The 27,671-nt window shown below is 48.7% G+C and overlaps 2 protein-coding genes across 5 annotated transcripts in view; both read left to right on the top strand.

The window, feature by feature from the left end:
* The first annotated feature begins 578 nt into the window (after window positions 1-578).
* Txndc15 (thioredoxin domain containing 15) lies at window positions 579-13,045 on the top strand. Of its 2 annotated transcripts, none has more exons than XM_008771497.3 (5): window positions 579-825; window positions 3,856-4,334; window positions 7,361-7,524; window positions 11,205-11,335; window positions 12,425-13,045. In XM_008771497.3, exons 1-5 carry the CDS (start codon window positions 759-761, stop codon window positions 12,619-12,621), a joined length of 1,038 nt encoding a protein of 345 aa, XP_008769719.1. In that variant the 5' UTR covers window positions 579-758; the 3' UTR covers window positions 12,622-13,045. The 2 variants fall into 2 exon arrangements, with proteins under 2 accessions (XP_008769719.1, NP_001020169.1); NM_001024998.1 differs by having other exon boundaries at window positions 690-825; window positions 3,862-4,334; window positions 12,425-13,041.
* Window positions 13,046-13,872: 827 nt separating this feature from the next.
* The window catches only part of Pcbd2 (pterin-4 alpha-carbinolamine dehydratase 2), a 52,072-nt gene continuing 38,273 nt past the window's right edge, over window positions 13,873-27,671 (top strand). Inside the window, exons 1-3 of one of the 3 annotated variants that reach the window (XR_010058946.1) lie at window positions 13,873-15,132; window positions 20,086-20,217; window positions 27,538-27,658. Coding sequence is in view for 2 of the 3 variants with exons in the window: in XM_039096452.2 (XP_038952380.1) it covers window positions 15,052-15,132; window positions 20,086-20,217; window positions 26,543-26,584 (255 nt within the window). In the remaining variant the exon portion in view is untranslated. Of the gene's footprint in view, window positions 15,133-20,085; window positions 20,218-26,542; window positions 26,790-27,537; window positions 27,659-27,671 lie in introns of those variants that run through there. The other 2 variants (XM_039096452.2, NM_001402494.1) reach the window with 2 other exon arrangements.

Genomic DNA, 27,671 nt, shown 5'->3' with positions numbered 1-27,671 from the left:
CGTGGTTTTAGGCCACACCTGGCTAGGCCATGGTTCTGAAGCTGCTTCTGAAAAGGCCTTCCAATTTTCCTTAATTCAAAGTACTCAGCACGCCCAAGTGTCAGTCTTTTAGTATTTATGAGCACCAGTGTTAAAACCACCTATTTGCCAGATGTAGCAAATTATAGGGTAGACAGTTACACACATACACACACGCACACGCATACGCACACGCACACATACGCGCGCACGCACTTGTGTGTAACTTAGCAGTTATGCGAAATTCAAACTTAACTGGATCTAGTCTCTGTCTGGCAACACAAGCCAGTGTATAACATGCTGAAGTAATACATCAGACTATCTGCGATCACCCAAGGTTCTGCTACCCTCCTCCATTGTGCACTTAAAAGTTTCTCAGACTTTTTGTCTCTTGAAATGAAAGGTATTAACTCCATACATAGGCGCAGTATGTGCCGCAAGCAGAGAGGAGATGTCATGGGAAGGTGTACTGATGGCGGCTCTAATCACGCTTTGACACTTGTTTCCCAAAGCGGCTTCTTTCTAGATCAGGTCTCACCGGACTGGCAAGAGGCCGACCGCCCGACTCCAAGATGGCCGCTGCCGCGGCTGCCAGGAGTCAACATGGCGGCCCGCGGCCACGCCTGCGCTCTCGGCTCTCCTCCCCCTAGTCTTGCTGGGGTTGGGGGCGCGACTCCGGTTGCTGTGCGCCGGTTGTCTTCCACCGCGGTGGCTGTCGCCGCGGCTCCCTGTCGCGCGCCATGCAACTCCTATGCTGGTGGCAAATACTGCTGTGGGTGCTGGGCCTTCCGGCCCGCGGCCTGGAGGGTGAGTGCGGACCTGGCCGAGCGAAGGCACTTGCGTGGGGCGGCGACGCGCTGCCACCGGCGGGTGGTGCGGGACGGTGCGCGGCGGTGCGGGCGCGGTGGGCAGTGGAGGCCGAGTCTGCCCAGGCCCCTCAGCAGGCCTGACCGGCTACCCTTTGCGATGCGCACTTTATTATTAACCACCATCCTAACAGACACCTGACTTTTGTTGTGGCCCGATTAGAATCCCAGAGCTCTGAGTGAGTGATACGCTACATCATGACCTCCTTCAGTGCTTCCAGCAGCCGCGGGAGACAGCTTCCATTAATACCTTCATTTCACAGGCTGGCGATGAGGAGGCTCGGAGGGGAATAAACAATTTGCGTGTTCGCACTTTCTAGTAACTATCAGAGCGTGAAGTCTCTCTGACTTCAACGTTCATCCTGGAGTCCATTCAGCTGGGGCATTTTTTGAAGGTGGTCACTCTCACTCAGTATGAAGGAAACACCAGAAAACTAACATCAAATTCCGGTGGCCCGTGTTTATGTGGGGATCCCTTTAGGTGAGGGAAAGGAGCCATTCTGTGCTAGAATGGGGAGCAGAGAGAGGATCTTTTATCCACTCCTATTCAAGCTCATTTCTTTCGTTCCTTTTTGTTTTATGTATTTATGTATTTATTTATTGTTTGTTTTTCGAGCCTGCGTTTCTCTTTGTAGCCTGGCTGCCCTAGAACTCACTCTGTAGGCCAGGCTAGCTTCTAACTCAAAAGATCTGCCTGTCTCCGCCTCCCGGGTGCTGGGATTAAATACTACCACGGACTGGTTTACACCAAACACTTTTTGTTGCTATTGTTGTTTGTTTTGAGCCAGCTCAGATTGGCCCCCTCTCCTGCCTGCCTAGGGCTATGATTACAGACCTCATTGTTTCCCTTTAGGGATGCCCAACCTGAAACTGAGATTCAGAACCTAAATCCTCTTTCGATGTTAGGCAGCTAGAGATGAGGGCCTGTGATGGAAGCTAGTGTCTTGTCAGATCTCACAGCCGACATTTGGAATTTTCATTCTAGTTAATCACTTGCCTTAAAGGTAAAGGAGATGTCTGGAATTCTTTCTCAAAAAGAAGGCATTGGAACAAGGAGAGAATGGGGGTCCCAGTGTTGTAATAAGCCCTGGTTCTCTGCCCCAGGGGTTATTACAGGCCAGTGGTGTTCCTTACCAGAAAGCAGCCATGCTGGGAAACTGCTCCCTTTGGCCTGTGCTAGCTTAAGGTTCTAGATGGGTCCAGCAGGCCTGTGATCTCAGCCCAGCATAGGTGGAGGCAGAAGGATCAGGAGTTCAAAGCCTGTGGCAAACAAAAGAAACAAAACAATATTGGGTTTAGTTCCTCTACATTCAATGCATACATTAACAGTTTCTCACTACATACCCAGATTTCCCAGGGTTGACAGCCATTGTGAACCCCTTGCAAAATGCAGGATACATTCACACATTCATGCAGACCCTGAAGATATCTGACTAGGATATTGGTCATGTGTCTAGGCTATAGACAGGCCATAAAGGAACTGTCACCAGCGGACTCCTCCTCTGAGTGGCTGAAAATATAAGGCTTCCCCCGCTCCCCACAACAGCTAGTACTGAGCGACTAGCGTCTGTTTTTAAGGGTGCTGCTCAGGTGCCTAGGAATGGGAGTGAGCACCGGGCCTGAGTTCTGAGATCCTGTAGTGGCCTAGACCAGTGAGTCAGATAGCAGTTGTTAGTTTGTTACTTTTTGTTTTTGGCATGTGTCACAATGTAGCCTATCCTAGTTTGAAGTCATGGAAATCCCCCTGCCTCAGGCTCACTATGACTGGGATTATAGGTGTGATCCATCTACGGTGTTCAGCTTTCTGAGTCTTTCCGTGAATCCTGTCCATTGTACTGCTGGGCACCGGGGCTGCACGGAAGGGTTAGACAAAGTAGACGGCCTGCCCTCCTACATAGACGGTAAGGCAAGTATCAAATGGATACAAATTATTAAGTGAATTTTAAGGGAAGAGAATAGGTCAAGGGAAGTGCTCGGCTTTACTGGGTGCCATCTGGAGACTGCTTACCCTGGTTAGGATGGATGTCCTTATAGAAGTGAAATTTAGCGTTTCCATCTGAAGGATACTGGGTTTGCCTGGAGGTGGAGAGGTGGAGCAGAGGACTTTCTTAGCCAAGAAAACATCCTCAGGAATGGTCCGAGGCAGGATGGGGACAGTGGGAGTGATCAGGGGCCAGGCAGTCACACAGGGCAGGGGATGCCACTGAAAGAGTTTTAAGCTGGGGAGAAGCAAGAACATCTCTGACCAGGTCTACAGGGAGACGGACCAAGAGCAGGTGGCCAGGAGAAACTAAGTATCTGGAATACACCAGGGGGAAGATAGCCAGGTTAGTTAGAAGAGTAGATTAGGGCTTACCTGCTAGTAATTGTCAAAAATAAAATAGCCATAGTTGGAGTCTCATTTATTCATAAGGTAGTTGGGGATAAGCATAAACTGGTTCTACTATTTTTTTTAAGATTTATTTATTTTATGTATATGAGTACACTGTAGCTGTCTTCAGACGCACCAGAAGAGGGCATTGGATCCCATTACAGATGGTTGTGAGCCACCATGTGGGTGCTGGGAATTGAACTCAGGACCTCTGGAAGAGCAGTCAGTGTTCTTAACCGCTGAGCCATCTCTGCAGCCCTAGTTCTACTGTTAAGGCCACCACTGTTATTCTTTTCTTTGTGTCCTTGTTATCTTTTCCTAACTGGTTGCCTGCATTGCAGTGTTTTGTTTGTTTTTGTTTTTGTACTTCACATGACAACTGGCAGATTTCTGGTGTGTTCTGGGTTTGCCTTTTTACTTGGCATCTTTTCTATAGCATCCCTGCCTGTGGTCTCCAGAACTGGAGATGGTAATGACTCTCTTAGAGTAAAATGGAAACTTTTTTCTCTGTCGGGGGGTAGGTCTCATTTTGGAAGATAATTGTTTAAGTCTTTGGGGTTCCTTTGCTTTCAAATATGACAATATGCTGCCCTGCTTTAGTTGCAGAGGACAGTGGTCACACGTGGCAGGAGGAGCGGCCAGTCCCAGCTCTCCAGGTTGGATCTGTGTACCTGAATGAAGAGGAGGCTGCACAGGGCCATCGGGTCCAGGCAAGAGTGGCGGAGCCCTCTGAGGCCTCTCTGGGTCCCCGCGGAGATCCCATGGTGGTGCTGTCGGTGATTCCCGGGGCAGCTGAGGACCAACGGAGCACCGAGGCCCACGATGGCACCTGCAGTGCGCAGGGAGACGAAGACCCGCGCTGCGGTGGCCGAGAGAACCTCTTCGGGCTTCAGGGTGCAGGCGGCTTCCAGGATCGGGAAGAGGAGTACTATGCCGAGCCTGGAGTGGCAGAGGCCGAGCCCGTAGCCACTGAGGATGCCAACAGCACCGACAGCCTCAAGTCCCCCAAGGTGAACTGTGAGGAGAGGAATGTGACCGGGCTAGAAAACTTCACTCTGAAGATTTTAAATATGTCCCAGGTAGGAAGCATGTGTTAATGTCTGCACGTCTCTATGTCTGTCTCGATGTCTCTGTCTTTCTCTTCAAACTCACCTTATGATCTAGTGCTCACCAACTTTCAAATGGGTATCGTTGGGGTTGGTCTCCAACCCCTGGGCTCAGGTGGGCGTGGCCAGAGAGCAGGCTGCCTCAGCATCCTCTGCTCAGCCTCTTCCGGGTACTCGGTTACTCGGTTACTCGTTACTCTGTTAGGATGGTGTTGAATGATTGCCGCAGTGCAGCCAGCCACTCTGTTTTGACAGGTCTCAGGTGACCAAGGTTGGCTTTGTAGCAAAATATGACCCATGACCCACCTCTGGAGTGCTGGGGTCAGCACCACCATGCGCTGGGGATTGAGCCCAAGTCTTTTTGTATTCCAGCCCTGCTGTCTTAAAAAGAGAAGATGACGTTTAGGTGATGAAAAGCTAGCCATTCTTACAAGAATCTCACCACCAAGGCCATGGGAACATCCCACTGGACATGTAGGTGCTCGGGATCAGAATCACAGCAGTGCTCTTTTCTAGAGCTGAGATCAGCCCAGTGAGAGACCGCTTACCTAGCTAGTGGGAGGCCCTGGGTACAATCCCCAGCGCCACGGAATGATTAAACAAACAAACATGTTTTAAAAGTCTGAATGAGGGACTGGAGAGATGGCTCAGTGTTTAAAGAGTCCTGACTGCTCGTCCAGAGGTCCTGAGTTCAAATCCTAGCTCACAATCACATGTAACTCTAGTTCCAGGGAGTCCAGTGCCCTCTCTGGCCACCTCCAATGTCTAGGCTCGGGTACACACACCCACATCCAGGTACACACGTATGATTAAATAATAATAAAAATAAATCTTTTCTTCTTTTTTTAAATAAATCTTTTTTAAAGAAAAGAAAGTCTGGATGACTAAACTGTAGTTTGATATTTATGCTGGAAAATGTGTTACAGTGGTGAAGTTTCTCTTCTCTCTAAAGACGGAGTCCAGTGCTTGCTCTGCAGTGAGGCCATTGTCTGAAAACCCAGCCACGGCTCTCTAGACACTTAGATAAACGATGGTCTCCCAGGGGGATTCTAGAGTGATAGCTAACAGTTTCTGTAGATGTTTAAGAAGCCAGAAGAGCAGGACGAAGTGTCTTACCTGAGAGAAGCAAACCTTAGCTCGGAGGGCACTGGTGGCTCACTGTGGTGGAGGGCATGGCATAGCTAACTCATATGGCTTCTCAAGGGTCTGGGTCAGCCTGGCTCACACCCCCTCCAGACTGCACTAAGCACTGTCCTCAGGACATCAGGGCTGTTTTGTTTGTCACGCATGTGACCGAGCCAGTCGGGGTTACAGTTGGAGCGCCTGTGGCAGGAGCGGTGCCACTAACCTTTGGCCATTCACATTCATCCTAGCTCTGGCAAGATGGCAGTTTGAAAGTGTTTGACGTTGCCTTAGGGTTTTGTTGCTATGAAGGGACAACATGATCAAGGCAACTCTTACAAAGGCAGACATTTAATTGGGGCCGGTTTACAGTTTCAGAGGTTTAGTCCATTATCAACATGGTGGGCAATGTGCAGGCAGACCCGTTGCTGGAGGAGCCGAGAGTTCTACCTCTTGATCTGAAGGCAGCAGAAGGGGACTGGAGTTTCCTGAGGCCCAGAGTTTGTGCATGGGCCCTCAAAGCTCACCCTCACAGTGACACATTTCCTCCAACAAGGCCAGACTTCCTAATGCTTGGACACTCCCTGTGGTCCAAGCGTTTAAACACTTCAGTCTTTGGGGGCCAAGTCCATTCAAACCACCACAGATATGCCATCTTTTTCTCACTGTGACAAATCTATAAAGCTCCTGGGGGAATCCACTTATGAAGAGGAAAGCTTGTTTGGGCTCACTGCTCTGGAGCCGTCACTTGGCTCCATCATTTTTGGGCCTGCGATGAGGCAGTATACCGTGGTGGAAGACATGTTAGAAAAGTTCCTCACCTCCTGGGACTGGGAAGGAAAAAGAAAACGAAGAGGTCAAGGGTCAAGGTTTGTGATGCTGCACACGCTCAGCCCTGTGGAGAGGGAGGAGGCAGGTTTGTGCGTGTGAAGTCAGCCTTCTCTATATACTGAGTTCCAGGTCCAACAGTCCCTTCACGCTCCAGGGGCTGGAGAGATGGCTCAGAGGCCTTGCTTTCTCTTGCAGAGGACCTGGGTTCAGTTCCTAGTACCCACACGGTGGTTTAATTCCCAGCACCCATCTATAACTCTGGTTCCAGAGGATCTGATGCCCTCTTCTGGCCTTCACAGGCACCGGGCACACTGCTGCACAGACACACGGCAGAGGACTCATAAGCAACAGCTGGGCGAGCTCCAGTGACCTAGGACCTTCTAGCAGAGCTTACCTTCCAGCGTTGGAACTACTTTCCAGTAGCTCCACAGGCTGGGAGTGAGCCTCCAGCTAATGTCTCTGGCTAAGCAGTTAAGATGTCTGTGGCTCTTCAGTGGACCTGAGCTCTGTTCCAAACACCCATGTCGGGCATCCCACTACTGCCTGTAGCTCCTGTTCCAAGGGCTCTACCGCCCTTTGCTGGCGTCCACGGGCACCTGCATGCACATATGTGCAAAGGTGCATACATACTCACAAGCACATAACACAAATCTTAAAAGGCCTAAACCATAGCACTTGAGATGTACGATTCAATGCCACAGCGCACAGATGCCACGGTGGTCTGTGTGTGCTGTGAGTGCTTAGTGCTTGAGTTGATCGCCGCAGTGTTGGGAAAGCTGAGATGAGAGTGCGTTTGTGCTCTCCGCCAGTCTCCCTCCTCTCTGCCCTCCTGCCGTTTGTTCACTAGAGCAGCAGCGTGTCCTCTTTCTTGGGGATCCTTCAGAAACACACACGGGTACTTTGGGTTTGTTTTGTATCCCTACTGTCCTGGAACTTGCTATGTAGACCAGGCTGGCCTTGAACCTAGAGAGTTCCTTCCTGCCTCCTTGCCTAGCTGGCACCTGTGCATTTAACGCTGACTTTAACTCTTGTCCTTTGCTTTGCAGGACCTCATGGATTTCCTAAACCCAAATGGTAGTGACTGTACGCTGGTCCTCTTCTATACCCCATGGTGCCGATTCTCTGCCAGCCTGGCTCCTCATTTTAACTCCCTGCCTCGCGCATTTCCAACACTCGGCTTTTTGGCTCTGGATGCATCTCAGCACAGCAGGTATCCCTGGCCGAGTGTGGCTTGTCTTGTCAGTGATGTCATGGTCACAGGAACCCTTGTTGGTTAAGCTACTAGTGGGGAAGGTCATGGGGCTTTGTAAAAGGCTGCTGGTCGTCAGGCTCCTGGGAGCTGGTGGCGGCCTGCTCTGTGTGGTGGACAGAAGAGTGGCAGGTGACTCTGGATGGCAGGGACGTGGCATGGCCAGAGGACCTTGGATAGTCTACAGCAGACCAAATTAGTCCAAGCGGTACCCAAGGGCATCTGTCTGTGCAGTAGCCTGCAGTGTAGTTCCCAGCCCTGTGTTGTGCCCAGGCAGGTTTCTTTTTAATTGTCATCTTTTTTTTTAAACATTTATTTATTTATTATGTATACATCATACAGCTTTCTGCCTGCATGTATGCACCTGCAGGCCAGAAGAGGGCACCAGACCTGATTATAGATGGTTGTGAGCCACCATGTGGTTGCTGGGAATTGAACTCAGGACCTCTGGAAGAGCAGACAGTGCTCTTAACCTCTGAGCCATCTCTCCAGCCCTTAATTGTCATCTTTTAAAAGTACTTTCATTTCTTTATTTTTAACATATGCATGTGGGTGTTCTGGCTGCATAAAGGCTGTGTGCTCCATGCCCAGGAAGGACAGAAGAAGGTGCTGGACCCTGGGAACTAGAGTTATGTGAGCCACTATGTGGGGTGCAGAGAATCTAACCCAGGTCCTCTGGAGAGCAGCTGGTGCTCTTAACCGTCTCCATGCCCTTTTTTAATCTTAAGAAAATGTACACATCTGTTTTGCGCATGCACACATGGATGCAGTACCTGCAGAAATTAGGAAAGGGGGTTAGGTCCTGCAGAGCTAGAGTTAGAAAAGGTGCTGAGCTCTGGACATGGGGGCTGGGAGCCAAACTCCGGTTCTCTTAAGAGCAGTCTGCACACTTAACTCTGAGCCATCTCTATGTTCTTTCCCTGTCGTCGTCATCGTCCTTCTTCTTCTCCTTCTTCTTCTTCTTCTTCTTCTTCTTCTTCTTCTTCTTCTTCTTCTTCTTCTTCTTCTTCTTCTTCTTCTTCTTCTTCTTCTCCTCCTCCTCCTCCTCCTCCTCCTCCTCCTCCTCCTCCTCCTTCTTCTCCTTCTCCTTCTCCTTCTCCCTCTTCCTCTTCCTCTTCCTCTTCCTCTTCCTCTTCTTCTTCCTCCCTCCCCCTTCCTTTCTTCCTTTCTTCCTCTTTTTTTTTTTTACCCTGGAGCTGAGGACCCAACCCAGGGCCTTGCGCTTGCTAGGCAAGCGCTCTACCAGTGAGCTAAATCCCCAACTCCTCTTGTTTTGTTTTTTTTTTTTAAGATAAGGTTTCCTTCTGGCTGTCCTGGAACTCACTCTGTAGACCAACCTGGCCCAGAACTCAGAGCTCTGCCTGCCTCCACCTCCTGAGTGCTGGGATCGGAGGCGTGTGCCCCTGCTGCCTGGCTGTCTTCTCTTTCTTTATGCCTACTTACATTTCTTTTTCTTTTTTGAGACAGAGGCTCACTCTGCACCCCACACTGGCCTTGAATTCTCAGCAGTCCTCATGCCTCAGCCTCCCAAGTGCTGAGGTTACAGGCGTGAGCCCCCACACTTATACTTACTCTTTTTTAAAAATAGTTTTTAAAGATTTATTTATTTGTTATATGTGAGTACACCGTAGCTGTCCTCAGACATACCAGAAGAGGGCATCAGATCCCATTACAGATGGGTGTGAGCCACCATGTGGTTGCTGGGATTTGAACTTAGGACCTCTGGAAGAGCAGTCAGTGCTCTTAACCGCTGAGCCATCTCTCCAGTCTGTTTTCATTGTTTATGAAAAATAAATTGTCCTTCAAATTAGTAATTATAGTTTTTTAAAGATTTTTTTATTTATGGTGTATTAGTGTTCTCTGGAGGAAAAGAGCTGATGGTATGTGTACACATACACACACACACACACACAGACACACATACACACACAGACACACACACAGACACACACACAGACACACACAGACACACACACAGACACACACACAGACACACAGACACACACACACACACACACACACACACACACACACACACACACACAGACACACATACATACACATACACACACACACATATATACACACACAGACACACACACAGACACACACAGACACACACACAGACACACACACACACATACACACACACACACACACACAGACACACATACATACACACACACACACACATATATACACACACAGACACACACACAGACACACACAGACACACACACAGACACACACACACACACACACACACACACACACACACACACACACGGACTTATTGGAGCAGCCTGTGGGATGTGGTCCAGCTAGACCAACAATGGCTGTCTCCTGATGGAATCAGGAGTCTGCAAGGTTGGATGTCTCAGCTGCTCTCCAGTCTGCACTGGAATTCCAGAGAAGGGCGTTCAGCTCTCAGTGAGGGATACCTCCCAAGCAGGATGGAAGGACTTGCTAGCTGGAGGGAGGGCAGCAGGCAGAAACAAAGCCTCCTCCCTCCACGATCTTTTATGTAGGCTGCTGCTGAGGTACGCCCAGTTTTGGGGTGGGTCTTCTCTCTTCAAATGATCCAACCAGGAAGATACCTCACGCAGCTGCTGGGGTTTTAGTCGATTCCACATGTGGTCAAATTGACAACCAAGATTAGCCATCATGCATGGAATGTGAGCATCTGCACGCATGTGGAGGCAGAGGAGAGGTCTGGGCTGGAGCTGAAGTTGCAGGCAGTGGTGAGCTGCCCCATACAGGTCCTCTAGGAGAGCACTATGTATGCGCTCCTAACTCCTGAGCCACCTCTCCAGTCCTAACTTAGTAAGTCCTCTGTCTGCTTCCGGAACGTTTGCACACGGCTGGCCTAAGGAGTGGCAATGCTCGTCAAGTTCAGAAGCGCAGGCCACACTGGGAGTGGACCTGCTTCTTCCCGCTCTCCCTTCCGAAGGCTTTGGCCCCTCCTTGCTGCCTTCCTCTGCCTCCCATTACAGCGTGGAACACGTGTTTCATGGTACAGCAACGTCAGAATGACACAAGTGCCATTGCTCACCCAACACTGCTTGTTAGTGCTGGGAGAAACCGAGGCATGGCGAGGTTCAGCAGTGTTCCCAAAGGTTATAGCTGGCTCTGTTGTAAAGCACTCCCAGAACCTGGACTGGCTGTGTGAAGGCAAAAGAAGTCTGCAGGCCACTCCTGCCAAGCCCTCCCTCCCTAGTTCTGAGCCTCCTGGTGTATGGATTGAATCATGGATTCCTTTGCACCAATTTGGAAAAGAATTGCTTACTGTGTGCTGATCTTTTTGGAAGGAAGGGATGGCCATTCTGAAGTTTGAATTTTTTTTTTTCCTGTCAAGAAAATTGACACACTGTGCTTTATCCATGAATTAGAATTTTCTGGTCTGTGTTTTGACATTGGCATCACTGGGTCATGGCTGGAATCATATGCTACTTGGATTGCAGAGCAGTACTGCCCCAGTCCTGACTCCCTAAGGCGGTGGCAAGGAACAGGCCAAAAGTCTAAAGTTCGACTCTAAAAGGTCACAACGAATTTTTCACTGATTTCCACCAATTCTCACGGGGTAGCCACGGGAAAGCCATGCTGTGGGGCTTTCTAACTTAACTGTCTTCCTTCTTTTACAGCCTTTCTACCAGATTTGGCACTGTAGCTGTCCCTAACATTTTGTTATTTCAAGGAGCCAAACCAATGGCGAGGTTTAACCATACAGATCGAACCTTGGAAACACTGAAAATCTTCATTTTCAATCAGACAGGTATGGAGAAGAACATCTGTGGAGGGAGGTATTTCGTTTTGTTTTCGAGACAGGGTCTCCCTTGTAGCCCTGGCTGGCCTGGAACTTGCTCTGTAGACCAGGCTGGCCCAGAACTCAGAGAGAATGTTATGTTAGTAGCAGCAAACAATGTATCTTCCTCAGTTTGCCTTGCAGCTAACAAACAGTTGTGGTTGTGAACTTCTGCTGAATTGTTGGGCGTGCTTATGACCTGTTATTGTGTCAAGTTCCATTCATTAATCCATTTGCAGAAGTTGCAGCTAATTCCTCAGTATTTGCCAAAATGTATGGCCCTGTGGTTTATTCCTATTTATTTGAATTTTGATTGTGAGTTGAAGAAATGTGTTCCTCAGAAACTTCCCTTTCTCACAGCCACATAGCCTCGACTGTGAGCATCCCTCTTCTCCCTGAGGTGCACTCACTAGAGATGAGTGCAGAGTAGAACACGCCTCAGTGCACATTGTTCTTGGTTTTCCTCCCACACTAAAGAGCAGAGATCCTCTTTATCTCAGGTTATCTCAGAGCCGGCTGAGAATGCCACAGGGCTGCTGGGAACTCTGAACCTCGTGCTGGACCCCTGACTCACCAGTCATGGAGGAGTCAATGGGGAGAGAAAGCCATTGTGTTTGGTGATTGCAGGGTTCCAGGTGCCTGGTATCTTTGGTGATCACTGCTCAGTGGTGGGTAATTGTCTTATAGGTCTTCCAGGAACTCTTTTAAAGGCATCTTGATAACCTGCGGGAACTTCTTAGAGTAGCTTTATTTTGTTGAACTTTGGTCTTAAGAGAACAAAAGGTAACTCTTCAGAGCGCAAGAACGAGAAAAGCTCCGAGGAGTCAGAAATTCTGGAATTTTAGCTTTGAAAGGCTGGAAGGATTCCTGATTCTTTGATGTGGCGGGAAGCAAGGCGAGTTACAAATCATGCTGACATGCAAGTGAAATCCTTCCAAGATATGCTTGAGGTAGTGTTTATTTTAGGGTTGCTTGTCATTTTGCATGCCATGCATCATACTTCAGACAAGCCTCGGATATGTTTTCTTTCTGATTTGAAACAATTAATTTCTCTTTCAGGTATAGAAGCCAAGAAAAATGTGGTGGTAACGCAGGCTGACCAACTGGGCCCGCTCCCCAGCACGTTGGTAAAGACTGTGGATTGGCTGCTTGTGTTTTCCTTGTTCTTTTTAATTAGTTTCATTATGTACGCTACCATCCGCACTGAGAGTATCCGGTGGCTGATTCCAGGACAAGAGCAGGAACACGCAGAGTAGAGACAGAACTGAACCCGAACACGTGGGGTCTTAGCCCTGCGGACTTAGCATTACAGCGGCTAACGTGTGGACTTGCCACGGAAGTCAGGTTCAAGAATCATGTTCTTGTTGAACTACTGAAAGGCTGAAAAGATTTCATTTAAATGTGTTTTTACTGTGACAATTAGCAGATGCAAAAGTGTCCACTAGAATTGACTGTTCTTGTTTTTAATACTTGAACATAATGAATGAATTTCTCTTCTAGTGTTGTTAAGCAGGAAAGTTGCTGTATGACAGGTGGAACTTCCCGGGAAGCATGGGCTAGGACAGGAAGTGTGGGCTACGATGGGGAGCATGGGCTAGGACAGGAAGTGTGGGACGGGATGGCAAAGTGTGCGTCTACCACAGGACCAGGTGAAAAATAAAGTCACTGAAAGAATTCAAAGTGGTTTCGCTTGTTTCTAGGAATGGTGGACATTAGGAGAAATTCCTAATTCTAATGAAAACATGTTAATTCTCTGCTAGAGCACGGACTTTAACCAGTTATACCTTAAAACCCCAAACACAGCTACACTGAGATCCTAAGGAAGTATAAAACCCTGCCCTTGCCTGAAGGTTGATTCTGGTCTAGTTTAGGACACATTTAGAAAAGAGACAGCTTGGGCCACTGAGATGGCTTAGCAGAGATAAAGGTGCTTGCCACCAAGCGTGAAGACCCGAGTTCAATCCCTGTGTTCCCCACCGTGGAAGGGGAGAACTGGCTCCTAAAGGTTGTTTTCTAATCTCTGTGAGTCATAACACCATAACATGTGCCCCCTCCATATGCTTATTAAAAACAGAAAATCTTATAGAGACAACATATAATTTATACAAACCTCTTGAAAAACTGTTCTCTAAATTCAGACATGAGCACCAATGGCCTAACAGTAAATTATGCTTTGCATTTTTTGAGATAGGGCCTCAAGTCGGCTGGCCTGGAACTCAAAGAGATTCCAGTGTCTGCCTCCCAAGTGCTGGGATTAAAGGCGAGTGCCACTGTACCTGGGTTGATAGATTACTGTTGAGGTCACTTTGTCCAGTGTTTGAGACACTAGCTCAGCCTCTGATGTCCCTCCACCATGCCCATCCTTTTCCTGCTGCTTTATGACTAGATTTGGGAAGCCATGGCTTCAGACAGTGGCGTGAAGGTGGGAAAATGACGGGCCACCACTTTGTTAACACCCCCTACCATTCTGTTTTCAGTTCTAAGCGGTAGCCCAGGCTGGTCTCAAACCTCAGGTCCTCATGCCTGTCCTGAAAGCTGAGATTCAGGCTTGTACCTCATGTCCTGGAAAAAATCCTCACTTTAATATACACATTTCAAGAATATTTTCCATGTTCATAAACATATAATAAGACTTTTAATTTTAACCCCCGTACCAGATCCTTAGGCATGAGCCTTAAGGAATCCATGCTGTTACCCACGTTATTTTAAGTCAGTGCTGCCTGACCAGCACCCTCAGATTATCCTGAGTCTTGCTTTTCTAGATTGTTAACATCTTGTTAATCAGGCAAAAGAAGTCTAAATTTTAGGTTATTTTGAGCCTTTATTCTTTTCTTCTAAGTCCATTTGGGATATAAGACTGCTAGCAATTGTGAAACCAATGTTAAATGAGCTCTTTAATATATCCCTTTGCCAAATTCTCTGTAAAACAGATAAAAATAAGAACATACTGGTATTTTAGACTGCTGTGTATCTCAGGCTGGCCTGCAACGCCCAGCATTCCACCTGCCTCTGCCTCTAGAATTCTGGGACTAAAGGCGTGTGCCACCGTGCCAGGCAAATTGGTAATATTAATGTACTAATTTAGAAAAGACTAACAGTTGTGCACGGTGGCACATGTCCTGAATCCCCAGCTCCTGGGAGATGAAGACAGATGTTCAAGGCCAGCCTCTGCAACTCTGTACCTGGGCTTCATGAAAACTGCCTCAAGAAAGGAACACAATAAAGTTACTTAGTAAAAAACCAAAAAGATGTAAACTGAGCTGCAACATTTTACTTAAAACTCACCGCTATGTTATCCCTACCCCCACCCCGCCCCCGACACACACCACGGGCTTTAAAATGAATTTTATTGTCACTTACATCGCAAGAAAAAAAAATGGCAAAAGAATAATGAAGATTAACGTACAAACATAAGGCATGGAAGAGAAATTAGGTGTCCCACCGGTCCCAGGTTGGGTCTCGGTGATGCACTTGTGCATGCGGTATGGTGGAGCGGGAGAGAGGAGCGAGCTCAGCGCGGCGGCCGGGTCTTTAAACACTGACCACGGGAGCCGTGGCCCCGCGAACCCCGGCTGCTCGTCCCGCGGAGGGCGCTCTGTCTGCTGCGAGTCCCCGCGGGCGCGGCGGCCATCCCGTCCGGGGGCCTTCGGCGCCGCATCAGGCAGCGCGCGGGGCAGCCCGGGGCCATGGCGGCGGCGGTGGGCGTGCGCGGCGCGGGGCGCTGGTTGGTGGCGCTGCGCTGCCGGGGCGCGAGCGGGGCGGCCATGGTGAGTGCGGCCCGCGCGGGACGCAGGGCCTTCCTTCAGCTGGGTGGGAGCGGCTGCGCGCGCAGACCCGCAGCTCCCACGCTGCAGTCCCGGCGCGGAGGTGGCTCAGGCTGGGGGTTATCCGTGAGTTCGAGGCCAGCCGGGGCTCCGTAGTGGGCCCTGCCTCAAACAAAACAAAACAAAACAAAACACCCAGGCTGTTTCAGCCGTAGTTTTTGAGCTTGCTCACCGGAGACAATGTCGTGGGGGAAAAAAATCTAAATGTGAAGCCGATGATGGGCCGTGGCCATTCTGTATGCTACAAGCGGTCCTGGGGTGGCCTCCTAAGTGATCGGCTAACCGTGTTGTTTCGGGTCAGAGAGCTTTAGGAAGAATTAGTAACCGCTCCACCTCCCTTTCCCTATTTTTGAAGGGCACATCGATTTTTCTCACCACTTTTAAAGGGGACATTTAATTTTCTTACTTCAGACTTTCGGATTTTGGCCGTGCGTTGTGACTTGTAATTCTTGTATCTAGCGAGGCTGAGGCAGGAGGATTACCGCGCACCCGGTGAGGTGTGCTGTGAGACCATCTGAGGGGTTGTTCATTGAGGGGGTAAGGGGTGGAGGGGAGGGAGAGCAAACCGAGGCTGTTTTTTTTTTTTTTTTTTTTTTTTTTAACAAGCAGCTCCATCTAGTGGAAAATGTAGCGTGGAGCGCACCATTTCATTTTCAGGCGCTCGTTAGAACCCATTCGATAACTTTTTTTTAATGAATAAGTCATAGACATGATTTATTTTCCTGTAAAATTTCTATAATACATTTTCCAGAATAGTTTTTCTTGTTACGTAGTAGAATTGTTGAAGTCAGAAAATTATGCAGATAACGTCCATTATGTTTAACTAATGACTTTAGAGGAAAAAAATTTTTTTCCTGGCGTAATCCAGGTCTAGTCATTGCATGTAGTTAACATTTAAAAAAATTAATTTACGGGCTGGAGAGATGGCTCAGCGGTTGAGCACTGACTGTTCTTCCAGAGGTCCTGAGTTCAATTCCCAGCAGCCACATGGTGGCTCACAACCATCTGTAAAGAGATCTGATGCCCTCTTCTGGTGTGTCTGAAGACAGCTACAGTGTACTTATATATAATAAATAAATGAATCTTTAGGGGTTGGGGATTTAGCTCAGTGGTAGAGCGCTTGCCTAGCAAGCGCAAGGCCCTGGGTTCGGTCATCAGCTCCGAAAAAAAAAATTAATTTACTTAAGATAAATTTCGATACAGATGTATTTAGGTACACTAAACTCCTCTCTCTTTCTTACCTGGTTTCTTTCTCCCAATAAAAGAAGGAATGAAATTTCATTTTGCTTTGTCTTTAGTGGATAAGTTTCATGTAGCTGAGGCTGACTTGAACTCCGATACATTCCTGCTTCTACCTCCCAAGTACATAAGCGTTTTGTCCACCACCCTCCGTGTGAAATTTCCTTAACATGTAAAATAGCTCAATTTGATTGCTGCCACCAGGGCATGCTCCTCTCTGAGGTGCTGCTGATCTTATAAAATTATGGTGTCTGGGAAGGAATGAGTCAACAGGTTTGATTTGAATGGCTGCCATGTGTTGGGCACCATCACATTTAAGATCTCACTTTCTCTCCCTCCTTTCAGCGCTTTCCCCTCTCTCAACCCTGTCTTTCCTTCCACCTCATAATGGAGATGTAGACCAGGTTGGCCTTAAACACAGACATCCACCTGCCTCTGCCTCCCCAGCACTGATGCTTAGTGAAAGATCTCTTCAAGTCATTCAAGCACCAAAAAGTTCAGATGGACGGTGATGGCGCACATCTTTAATCCCAGCATTCAGGAGGCAGAAACAGGTGGATCTGTGAGTTCAAGGCCAGCCTGGTCTACAGAGAGAGCTCCAGGACAGCCAGGGCTACGAGGAGAAACCCCCGTCTTGAAAAACAGAAGGAAACAAACAAAACAAAACAAAGCCCCAATCAAACCAAACATTTCTCGGCATTTTGATATTATAAAACCCCCGTATAGACTTAAGGACCTTGGAACCCAGAGAAGCCAAAGTTAGCATTGAACATAAGAAGTTAGAAAGCTAACTGCCTATATTGCCCAGCTCCTGTGGTTCCTTACATCTCCCTCCACATCTATGAAAAACATCCCCAGGCTGTTACGAAGAAGGACCATGCTGGAGACTGGAAAGATGGCTTAGCAGTCTCAGTCCCCAGCTCCGAAAAAAAGGAAAAAAAGGAAAAAAAAAAAAAGATGGCCTAGCAGTCAAGAGCACTGGCTGCTCTTGCAGAGGACCTGGGTTCCATTCCAGCACCAACATGGCTTCCGACCACCTGTAACTTCAGTACCAGGGAGTCCGATGGCTTCTGGCGTCTCTCAGCAACATACATGCACACAGTGCTTATGTATGTCCAGGCAAAACACAGAATAGAAGTCATTAAAGCTTTAGAAAATAAACAACAAAAAACCCTCACAGGGTTCTGCTGAAGCCATGCATGTCTTTGTAGGGCCCTTGGTTACACGGCTGAAGCGGCTCCATTTCAGTCTTGTCTACAGTCCCTGGTGCTTGGGGGTGCTTGGGGGGGCATCCCTGATGATCGTCCTGCATGGCTTGATCTCCCCCCCATAAGGTTGGGACTAGCCTAGCCCCAGAGAAAAACAGCGCCTTCTTCAGCCTCTGGGTGACCGCAGCATAGCCCATAGTGTGTTCATGGTTTTCCTTGCTGTCAGGTCCCTGTGAAAAGCTAACAGTTGTTTCTTTCCTGAAATGCTCTGAGTGGATTTAAAGCATTTAGGTGTTTGATAGACAGGCGAGATTTATTTCCTACAGTGGACGTCTGTGTGGAAAATGTCAGAACTCAGTAGGTTTGATGCTGCGTGTCTGTGATTCCAGCACTGAGGAGGCTGAGGCAGGGCGAAGCCTGGGCTAGTGAGAACTTACCACCACCACCACCACCACCACCACCACCACCACCACCACCACCACCCTTTCTGAGACGGGGCGGCGGCGGGGTGGGGAGGGGACAGAGAGACAGAGACAGAGACACAGAGACACAGAGATATTTCAGAACCACTTTTTTCTTTTTTTTTTTTTGAGATGTGATTTCTCAGTGTAGCCCTGGCTGTCCTGGAACTTGATCTGTTGAGCAGGCTGGCCTCAAACTCCGAAATACCCCCCCCCCCCCCGCCTCTTCCTTCTGAGTGCTTGGATTAAAGGCATGTACCGTCATGCCTGGCTATTAATTCTTAACATTAAACGCCCGTTTTGGATTCCAGGCCTTTAAATGTTTCCATCCATTGTTATTCTCTTTGTAGAGGTGGGTGAGGCATGAGGTGGCCATAGGCCCTTAAGTTGGAATGAGAAGCTGTGTTCACAGTTTGTAGTAGGGGGTCCATGGTGGTCAGTGTTTTTAGTTAGCTAAGAATGGCACAGGTTGGGGGCTGGAGAGATGGCTCAGCAGTTAAGAGCACCGACTGCTCTCCCAGAGGTCCTGAGTTTAAATCCCAGCAACCACATGGTGGCTCACAACCATCTGTAATGGGATCCGATGCCCTCTTCTGGTGTGTCTGAAGACAGCTACAGTGTTCTCCTCTACTAAATAAATAAATAAATAGATCTTTTAAAAAAGAAAGGCACAGGGGCTGGGGATTTAGCTCAGTGGTAGAGCGCTTACCTAGGAAGCGCAAGGCCCTGGGTTCGGTCCCCAGCTCCGAAAAAAAAGAACCAAAAAAAAAAAAAAAAAAAAAAAGAAAGGCACAGGTCAAATGGCCAAAGTGCCAAATGGCCAAAGTTGTGACCTCTGCCTGGAGAGCAGGGATGAGTGGGCAGTGCAGGCAGGTATTGTGCATGTTCTGGGCGGTCCGGTGCCACACGAAGAGTTTGTTTTACTGGTGCTTCTCATAGCAAGGCAAGGACTTTTTGCCTGTGGTAGAGGGGATATGGACTCCAGAGGCTGTTATACAAAATTCCATGGATACGTACGCTTCATACCCCTCTGTAGAAGGGTTTTCATGATATATGAAAGAGAGCAGACATCTGCCTTCGTTAGGGTTCTATTGCTGTGAAGAGACACTGTGACCATGGCAACGCCTACAAGGGACAGAGTTCAATTGGGGCTGGCTTACAGTTTCAGAGGTTCAGTCCGTTATCCTCATGGAGGGAAACATGGCGGCATGCAAGCTGATATGGTGCTGGGTTTGCTGGGAGTTCTATATCTGCAGGCAGCTGAAGGAGACCGCAAGCCCACTGGATGTATCTTAGGAGACCTCAAAGCCTGCCCCACAGTGACACACTTCCTCCAGCAAGGCCACACCTCCTAACAGTGCCACTCCCTCTGGGACAAACACTCCCGGACAGGAGTCTGTGAGGCCATTCCTGTTCAGAGCACCAGGCCGTTCTAAGCAGTTCACATGCGAGTGAGCTCTAGAGACGAAAGGTGCTGGCCTTCCATCCAAAGAGTATAGGCCAGGAGTTAGAGTCCCACCAGCAGCTTCCTTAAAAAGCTGTTTGCCGGGGCTGGGGATTTAGCTCAGTGGTAGAGCGCTTACCTAGGAAGCGCAAGGCCCTGGGTTCGGTCCCCAGCTCCGAAAAAAAGAACCAAAAAAAAAAAAAAAAAAAAAAAAAAAAAAAAAAAAAGCTGTTTGCCTCTTCTGTGCATCCTGGAGTTGCGTGGCGTCAGGAGGCCAGTGGAAGTCTTAGTCTTACCTGTAATAAACCAGAGTTGCTGACCTGTGGAGTCTGAGGCAACACGCAGAGTAGGAGACAGGACACCAGCCATCTTCTGTATAGCCCACACAGCTTGCCTATCCTGAGAAGAGAGGCATGAGAGATGGCTGGAATTTGCTTCCCTTGAGACTTCTTTCCCCGCATCTTTCCCTAATGAAGTATAAGTCTATGGGAAGAGTTTAACTAAATGCCTGCCCTTTCACACAGGAAATCTGTTTTCTTCCTAGTCTTCAGATGCGCAGTGGTTGACGCCAGAGGAGAGGAGCCAGCTTATTCCTGACTTGAAAGCAGCAGGGTGGTCGGAGTTGAGCGAGAGAGACGCCATCTACAAAGAGTTCTCCTTCAAAAATTTTAACCAGGTGATCCCTGTGAATGACTGACGTCCCTGGTTCGGGTTGTGTGTCCTGTTGCTGTTTCTGTGACTCCTGCCTGTCTGGTCGCATGCAGACCAGGATCTACACCCTCTTTCTTATGAGTTAACGACAGAGACTGTCTCTCTGACTTGGGCAGTTCTAGCTCTGGGCAAGGGTTGACTTTGTGTTACTTGGAAAATCAATACTGTACGGTATTTGTACAGTAACCCCAGCACTTGGGAAAGTGCGACAGGATTGTGAGTTCAGGATCAGCCTGGACTACATAGTGAGTTCTAGCCTCATCTGAGTTGTGAGACCTTATCTAACAGAGAGAGAAAGAGAGAGAGAGAGAGAGAGAGAGAGAGAGAGAGAGAGAGAGAGAGAGGAGGGGAAGGAAGAGAGGGAGAAAGAGAGAGGGAAGGAGAAAGAGAGAGACAGACAGATAGAGAGACAGAGACACAGAGACACAGAAAGACAGAGAGACAGAGACAGGCAGAGAGACGGTGGGGGAGGAGACAGAATGAGAACGAATGCGTATCAGATTTTGAAGCTGCTACAGCTTCCATTGAGGGATGGGTAAGAGGTTTAGTCTTCTTCTGAATTTTAAGTAACACTCGATAAGGATGTGAGTGTCTTCTGTATACTAGAAGGGGGCATGAATAAAGCCAGTTGAGAAACATATTCTGCTTCTTGCTATCTCAACTCTTTCAGGGCACTTAAAAAAAAAAAAACCTCCTTGTACTTGTGCCCCTAAATTCCCTCCTAAGCTGCACCTCACTTCCCGCCCCCTTCTGGCCTGCTCTCCAGCCCCCTGAACGTTTCCTCAAACTCTGACCTCCCCCAGGGAGACTCAACCTTCACAGGTAACTGTTCTGTTGGGGCCCCACCCTGTTCAGAGAGTCGTCTCCCATGACTTACCCTTCGAGATTACTTCACCGCTTCTGCGTGAGGTCACTGCTTTTGGACTGACTCGTGTTTGCTCAGTTACTTTGGTAATCCCTCGGGCAGATTTATTGTTTTTATTTATGTTAGGTGTTGGCATCTAGAAGTCAGAGACCGTGTTTGCTTAGCTATCCATTGTGCATAACTTGGTTCTGAGCACAAACAGGCGTTGATTACCGTGTAGACATTGATTGCAGTGTTTGCTGGCTTCTACAAGGGTGTGTGAGCACCGGGTTCCCACCAGAGGAACCCTTGGCAGGTCCCCCCCCCCCCCGCTCCCCCCACCCCCCCGTGAATGCCATTGGCTCTACTCAGTTGCCTGCCCTGTTCTGTTTTCCTGTCGTCTGGCTGGCAGCCGTTTGCGGCAAGTCCCCAACTCCTGAGAAAGCCGCCTCCCAAGTTCTACAGCTCTTGTCAGGGGCTTAGCACGCTGGCTGGTGGCAGGGAGACTCATTGGTACAGTAAACCGTACGTAGCTCCAGGTAGCCTTTTCCAAGCTTATTAAAATTCTTACATGTGTACAGCTTGACTCCTTTAAGCCTGGGCTAATTTATTGGGCTTGAACATGTGGCTTAAAGTACTCACAGTGGTGTTGCCTCGGGCCCTGCCCTGAGTCGGTCCTCCAGCACACTGAAGCCAGGCCGGGAAGGAAGCTGTGCAGGTCATCTTGGGTGACCGTCACATCGCATCGCTCACTGTCATGGTTCACAGCCTAGGCCTCTCAATTCAGCTTTCAGGCAGGGGAGCCAGCGTCCATATTACGTCTGGGACTCGCTTCCCAGCAGGCTCTGTGACTTCTACCAGGAGAGAGGCCAGAGCTGGCATCGGTGTTGTAACTGGCTATTCCTACCCACACAACCAGAACACACCAGGGACTGGCAAGTTGGGCCCTGTCACTCATCGTCGCTGAGAGGGAGAGGACACACTGTGCGTAGCATCCTAGGAAGAGCGGTAAAGACCTGGTGGTGAGCTTCAGCTTGCTCTAACAGGTTGGGAACCTTCGGAGGAACCAGCTTTGCCCTCCATTGGTGTTGCTAGGAGAAGGGCAGGTCTGTGAGTCAGCCCTTATGAGTCTCACCTTCAGGGAAACTACACAGAGGAGATAGGGCTAAATGGAGAAAGAGGCATTGGCCGGTTAGCAGGGGCTTCCGGTGTGTGGCACTGATCCCTCTCCTGCCTGACTGTGGGCAGATGTCATCGTCTCCTGCTTTTCCTCACTCAGAGAATAACGAAACACGGGTGCCATCTTTTTCGCCCGATGTCTAACTTTAGAATCACCGTGGGAACACACCTTCGTGTGTTTTGATGAGAGCGTTTTTACTGAGTTGGGATGTGTGTTTTTAACTGAGGAAGGGAGACCTCACTCACCTGAATGTGGGCAGTGACCCCCAAGGTCTGTAGTTCTGAACTAAGGAGAGGGTGAGCAGCACTAGTGTGAGTCTGCGGTCCCTGATGCTGATGCAAACGCTCCCGCTGCTGTTGTTGTTGTGAAATTATATAAAATAAAATGCTGTCTTTTATCCCTCACTAGATCTGGCACCGCGGTGCCGCAAGATATCTGGTAGATATCTTAAACTCAGTCAGCAAAGCGTCTCACCCACTTTGCTCCATCCCATATCACACTGCTGAAGGCCTCTCTCTGAGCCTGGCAGCAACCTCTCTACCCATCCAGTTCCCAAGACATGTTGCCACCATGACAGAAACACACATCCCAACTCAGTAACAGCCCAGACTAGCTGTCCAACACTCTCTTACACTTAAATCTGCACATGAAAGAACACACAACACAACAACCTCTGACCCAATTGATAAGATATAATTGCCCACCTAGACATACAAAGCCCTGTACACATCCATCCCTTAAGAACATTCATAACAACCTGTAAAGGCGCAGCGTGGAATCTTTTTTTTTTTTTTTAAAGATTTATTTATTTATTATATATAAGTACACACTGTAGCTGTCTTCAGATACACCAGAAGAGGGCATCGGATCTCTTTACAGATGGTTGTGAGCCACCATGTGGTTGCTGGGAATTGAACTCATAACCTCTGGAAGAGCAGTCGGGTGCTGTTAACCGCTGAGCCATCTCTCCAGCCCCACAGCGTGGAATCTTAACGTCAGCCTCCATGTTCTCTCAAACTTTTCTCCCGCCCATCCTTCCTTCTCGACCAATGACAGGCCTCCTTCTATTCTGTACCTGCCCTCACCTGTATTTTACAAATGGGGAGAAGGTTCTGATGAAGTCACCTGAGTCCTTGGGGCAGCGGATAACTCCAGGGCAAACCATAACAGCAGCCCCCTGTCATGACAGGTAGTATCCTGAGGAAATAGAAGCAGAAACAGGCCCCTGCTCCCTCAGTTGCTTCTGGCCAGGTATTTGGTCACAGAAATAAGAAAGCTGGCAAATACAGAAGGTACTTGGGAGGCTCTTGTTAACCTTTGCTCCCGTTTGTTTGTTTGCTTGTTTTTCCAGATACAATGTTTTCCTGGTTGGCTTAGAACTTACTCTGTAGACCAGGCTGACTTTGAATGCACAGAGATCTTCCTGCCTATGCCTCCCAAGTGCTGGGATTAAAGGTGTGCACCACGTGGTGGTGGCTTTTCAGTTTTTAAGGCTGACATTGCTAGGACTCAAAAGCAGGGCCTTCCATGTGTTACGCTGTTGTTCTCCTCATCCAGCTAGCAAGGCCTGTGGGGTTAACACCTAGGTTCTGGCGGTCCTAACCTACTAGATACAGGCCTGCTTCTGTGCAAGTTGGGTATGCAGGACTGTTCAAACCTCCATGGGCCTCTACTGTTTTTTCTGTTCTCAGGCGTGTATGTGTGTGTGTGAAGGTGCAGGTGTAGTTATACCAATGTGCCACACAGGCCAAGGCCAAAACAGGAAGTTATGTTTTTCTCTCACACAGACACAGACACAGACACACCCCACTCAGATTCTGATGCTTGCATAGCAAGCACTCTTAGTTACTGAGCCATCTGCCTAGCCTCCACATTCTAGGTTTAAATTATTTTTAATTATTTATTTTATGTATGTGTGTACACTGTCGCTGTCTTCAGATACACCAGAACAGGGCATTGGATCCCATTACAGATGGTTGTGAGCCTCCATGGGGTTGTGGGAATTGAACTCAGGACCCTGGGAAGAGCAGTCAGTGCTCTTGACCGCTGAGTTAACCAACCCCTTCAGGTTTAAATTGTTAACATACATTTCTCTCTCTCTCTCTTTCTTTCTTTCTTTCTTTCTTTCTTTCTTTCTTTCTTTCTTTCTTTCTTTCTTTCTTTCTTTCTTTATGTTTAGGCGGGAGCTCACCAGGGAGCTCAGGCTAGTCTCAGACTTTTGATCCTTTTGTCTGATGCCCAGGTTCTAGGTTACAGATGTGCAACACTTAGGCCCAGCTGTTTCTTTCGGTTCTTTTGTCTTTTCATTTTATGATGTGAAGTCTTTTAAAAAGAGGCTCGTTTGTATTTTACATGCATGAGTGTTTTGGCTGTGTGTATGTCTGTGTACTACACCTACATATGCATTCTGGCCTACAGAGGCCAGGACGGGGCGACGGATCCCCTGGGACTGGAGTTACAAATGGTTGTTAGCGTCTGTGTAGCGCTGAGAATGGAACCCAGGTCCTCTGCAAGAACCACCAGTGTTTTTGACTGTTGAGCCATCTCTCCAGTGCCACATAAAGTCTTTTAGCCAGGCGCAGTGGCGTCGTCTGTCACCCTGGTAGCTGGGAGCTGGGAACAAAAGGATCAAGACCAGTGGGGACCACATGGGACTACGTCTCAAAACAATAAATAAAATACAGCCTTTAGGGCTTACACTTGGTTGAGCGTTACGGGTTTTAAGTGGCTTGCTTATTAGCGTGTGTCACACGGTATCCCAGGCTTTGTCCTCTGTTTCATTTACTGTTGCGGAAAACGAGCCATGCATTTTCAGAGTGTCTTCAGTGATCTCGCCTTGGATTAAAAAACCTGTTCTGCTAAGCTTAGGGTTCTCCTAGGCTTTGCTATAATAAGTAGCCAGCATCCTCTGAGAGGTTTCATTGTGAAAGGTGGCTCGTCCCATATACTCTAAATTCATTTGATATTTTAAACGGGTATCCATACTTGCTGATTGTAAATGGGAAAATCCCCGGCTTCCTCTGGTATAGTTGGCGAAGTGGCCACGGCTGTCCCATCTTTGCTTTGTCTACCCTTAGTGCCATCTGTTGGTTCTGCAGTACATCTCGGTAGCACGGTGGCGCTGGAAAGTGACAGACACGCTGAGGCGTTTTGGTCTCAAGGCGAGGAGTTTCAGCGTTCAAAGTGCTTGGATCCAGAGAGGGTGGGGCTGGCATCCCCAAAGGAGTTCTGCTTTTCTGCTGGTGTGGACCCAAGGAGGGAGAGGCTGTAACTGACATAAACTCTCTGGGCATTTGTCACCTGCAGAGGCTTGAAGGAACAGAAACATCATTTAGCAGTCAGCGTAGGTGTGTGTTTCAGAACGTGAAACTCTGTTGGGCATGATGGCTCGAACAGGAAACTTTCTTTTTTTCTTTTTTTTTTTTTCGGAGCTGGGGACTGAACCCAGGGCCTTGTGCTTGCTAGGCAAGCGCTCTACCACTGAGCTAAATCCCCAACCCCACGAACGGAAACTTTCAAAAGGAGGACATGTTAAGTTTTACAGGGGCAGCCTGTGAGGTCTCAGAACCCAGGGAGCAGCTTCTGCCAGAGCCAGCTGGTGGAGTCTGCAGCGAAGGAACCCAGAGGGGCCCTGGGAAGGCTGTTCTTTTTTCCTCACCCTTGGGTGCCTGGGGCCACTCTTGTAGGCAGAGCACACACTCAGTGTCAGGTCTGGGCAAGCAGCCTAGCTAGCTAGGCACTGTACTTGTCTAGGAGCCTTTGGGCCTGTGAGGGCTTTGAGGTGGAGGCTCTGTGGGGTTTCTTGCTGGTAAAGATGGGGACCCAAGGCTTTGGGAGCTGCTGTATTTACTCCCCCAGTTCCTGGATGAGGTCCCGTGCCTCTTCACCACTGCTTCTTACTGGCCCGCCAGTCGGCCAGCAGTTGGCCACCTGAGATTGAATGGCATGAACTGGCTTGTCCTAGCTTTCACTTCCAAAGGGGACATTTTTATGTTGTCCAACCCAGTAGCTGGTTCAACACCTTTTGCAAGGCAAAGGGTAAACTTCGTTTCCTTGCACTGGCCTTCGTGGCCTTTTGAAGGATTGCTGGAGCTGGAGAGGGGTGGGGGTGGGGGTGGGGCGCCCGGGGGAAATGCCTGGCTCGTGGTAGGCACGCCCTCTGTGGTGGTGGTGTTTTGGGTACCCAGACGTGGTTTGGAGGTTTGTAACATGTGTCTCTTGCCGGGCCAAAAGGATGGCTATAAGTGGCTTACTTTCTTTTTAAAGACATGCACTGAAGAGTGGCTGGAGAGATGGCCCTGTGGCTGAGAGCACTGGCTGTTCTTCAAGAAGACCTGGGTTCAAGTCTCATCATCTACATGGTGGTTCATAGCCATCTGTAACTCCAGTTCCAGGGGATCCGATGCCTTTATCTGGCTTCTGCAGGCACCAGGCCTGCATGTGGCGTATAGACATATATGTAACCAAAATACTTACATGCTATAAAAATAAAATGAGAATTTATAAAAAAAAATTTGTGCTGAAGAATTGGTAGAAGGCTTAGGGTTAACATTCCGAAGCTCCTCGGTGACCTCAGTGGCCTCCTGACACCAGAAGAAAGTCCGATGGGAGCCCCATTCTTCAGAGTCCCAGTCCCTGGCAGTATGTTAATGGAGGCCTTGGCTGCAAGCGTGGAAACACACTTGCTGTTTGCTCCTTGTTGTGCACATCAGAGGTGCGAGTCCGTTATTACTATCTGATGCTGATGGTAGGCCCTCTGTACCCTGTCTTCTGCCCCCAGCCACAGAGGTGATATTCCCGTGTGGGCGGAAAGTGTCATTTTGTTTGAAAGGAGAGGCTGGTGTTTGTATTTCTGACGGGATAAGCTGAAAGTTCATGGTTGTCCCAGACAGTACTTTTGTTTAAAGTGCCCACTGATGGCTTTTGTGACCACAGTAAAACAGAAACAGGGATGTGTCCTTTGGGAACTGGCTCAACGGTTAAGAGACCTGGGTTTAGCCTTCACACCCACATGGGGCAACTCACAAGCACTGTGACCCCAGCTCCAGGGGTTGTCACGCCCTCTTCTGGCCTCCTCAGGTACCTGCACTCAGGTGCGGACACATCCATACACGCACACTTTATCTAAAAGTGAAAGAAATCTTTGAAGAATAAAGGCTTCCTTAGTTTTCCTTGGAGAATAGAGATAGCCGTAGTTTAGCTCAGCATTATGGAAGTTGTCTGTTCCCGTTGGCATTCACCTTAGACTTTCTTCCTGGCAGTTTCAGGGCCTGTGTGATGATGTCAAGTGATGTTGGGGACGCTGGTGCTGCTGTCCACTGAGGAAGGGGGCTGCAGCCGATGGCATTGTCTTGGGGCTCTTGATTCCGCTGTTCGTACCAGGTAACAGGTGTAG

The sequence above is a fragment of the Rattus norvegicus genome, chromosome 17 (genome assembly GCF_036323735.1).
Source record: "Rattus norvegicus strain BN/NHsdMcwi chromosome 17, GRCr8, whole genome shotgun sequence".
NCBI classification, from domain to species: domain Eukaryota; kingdom Metazoa; phylum Chordata; class Mammalia; order Rodentia; family Muridae; genus Rattus; species Rattus norvegicus.
This window is presented reverse-complemented; position numbering and strand designations above follow the sequence as displayed.

Coding starts and splice junctions, on each gene's coding strand:
- Txndc15 (XM_008771497.3), top strand. CDS start 759: ATGCAACTCCTATGCTGGTGGCAAATACTGCTGTGGGTGCTGGGCCTT. Junction 7,525..11,204: donor GATGCATCTCAGCACAGCAG/GTATCCCTGGCC, acceptor CTTCTTTTACAG/CCTTTCTACCAGATTTGGCA. Junction 11,336..12,424: donor CTTCATTTTCAATCAGACAG/GTATGGAGAAGA, acceptor TTTCTCTTTCAG/GTATAGAAGCCAAGAAAAAT.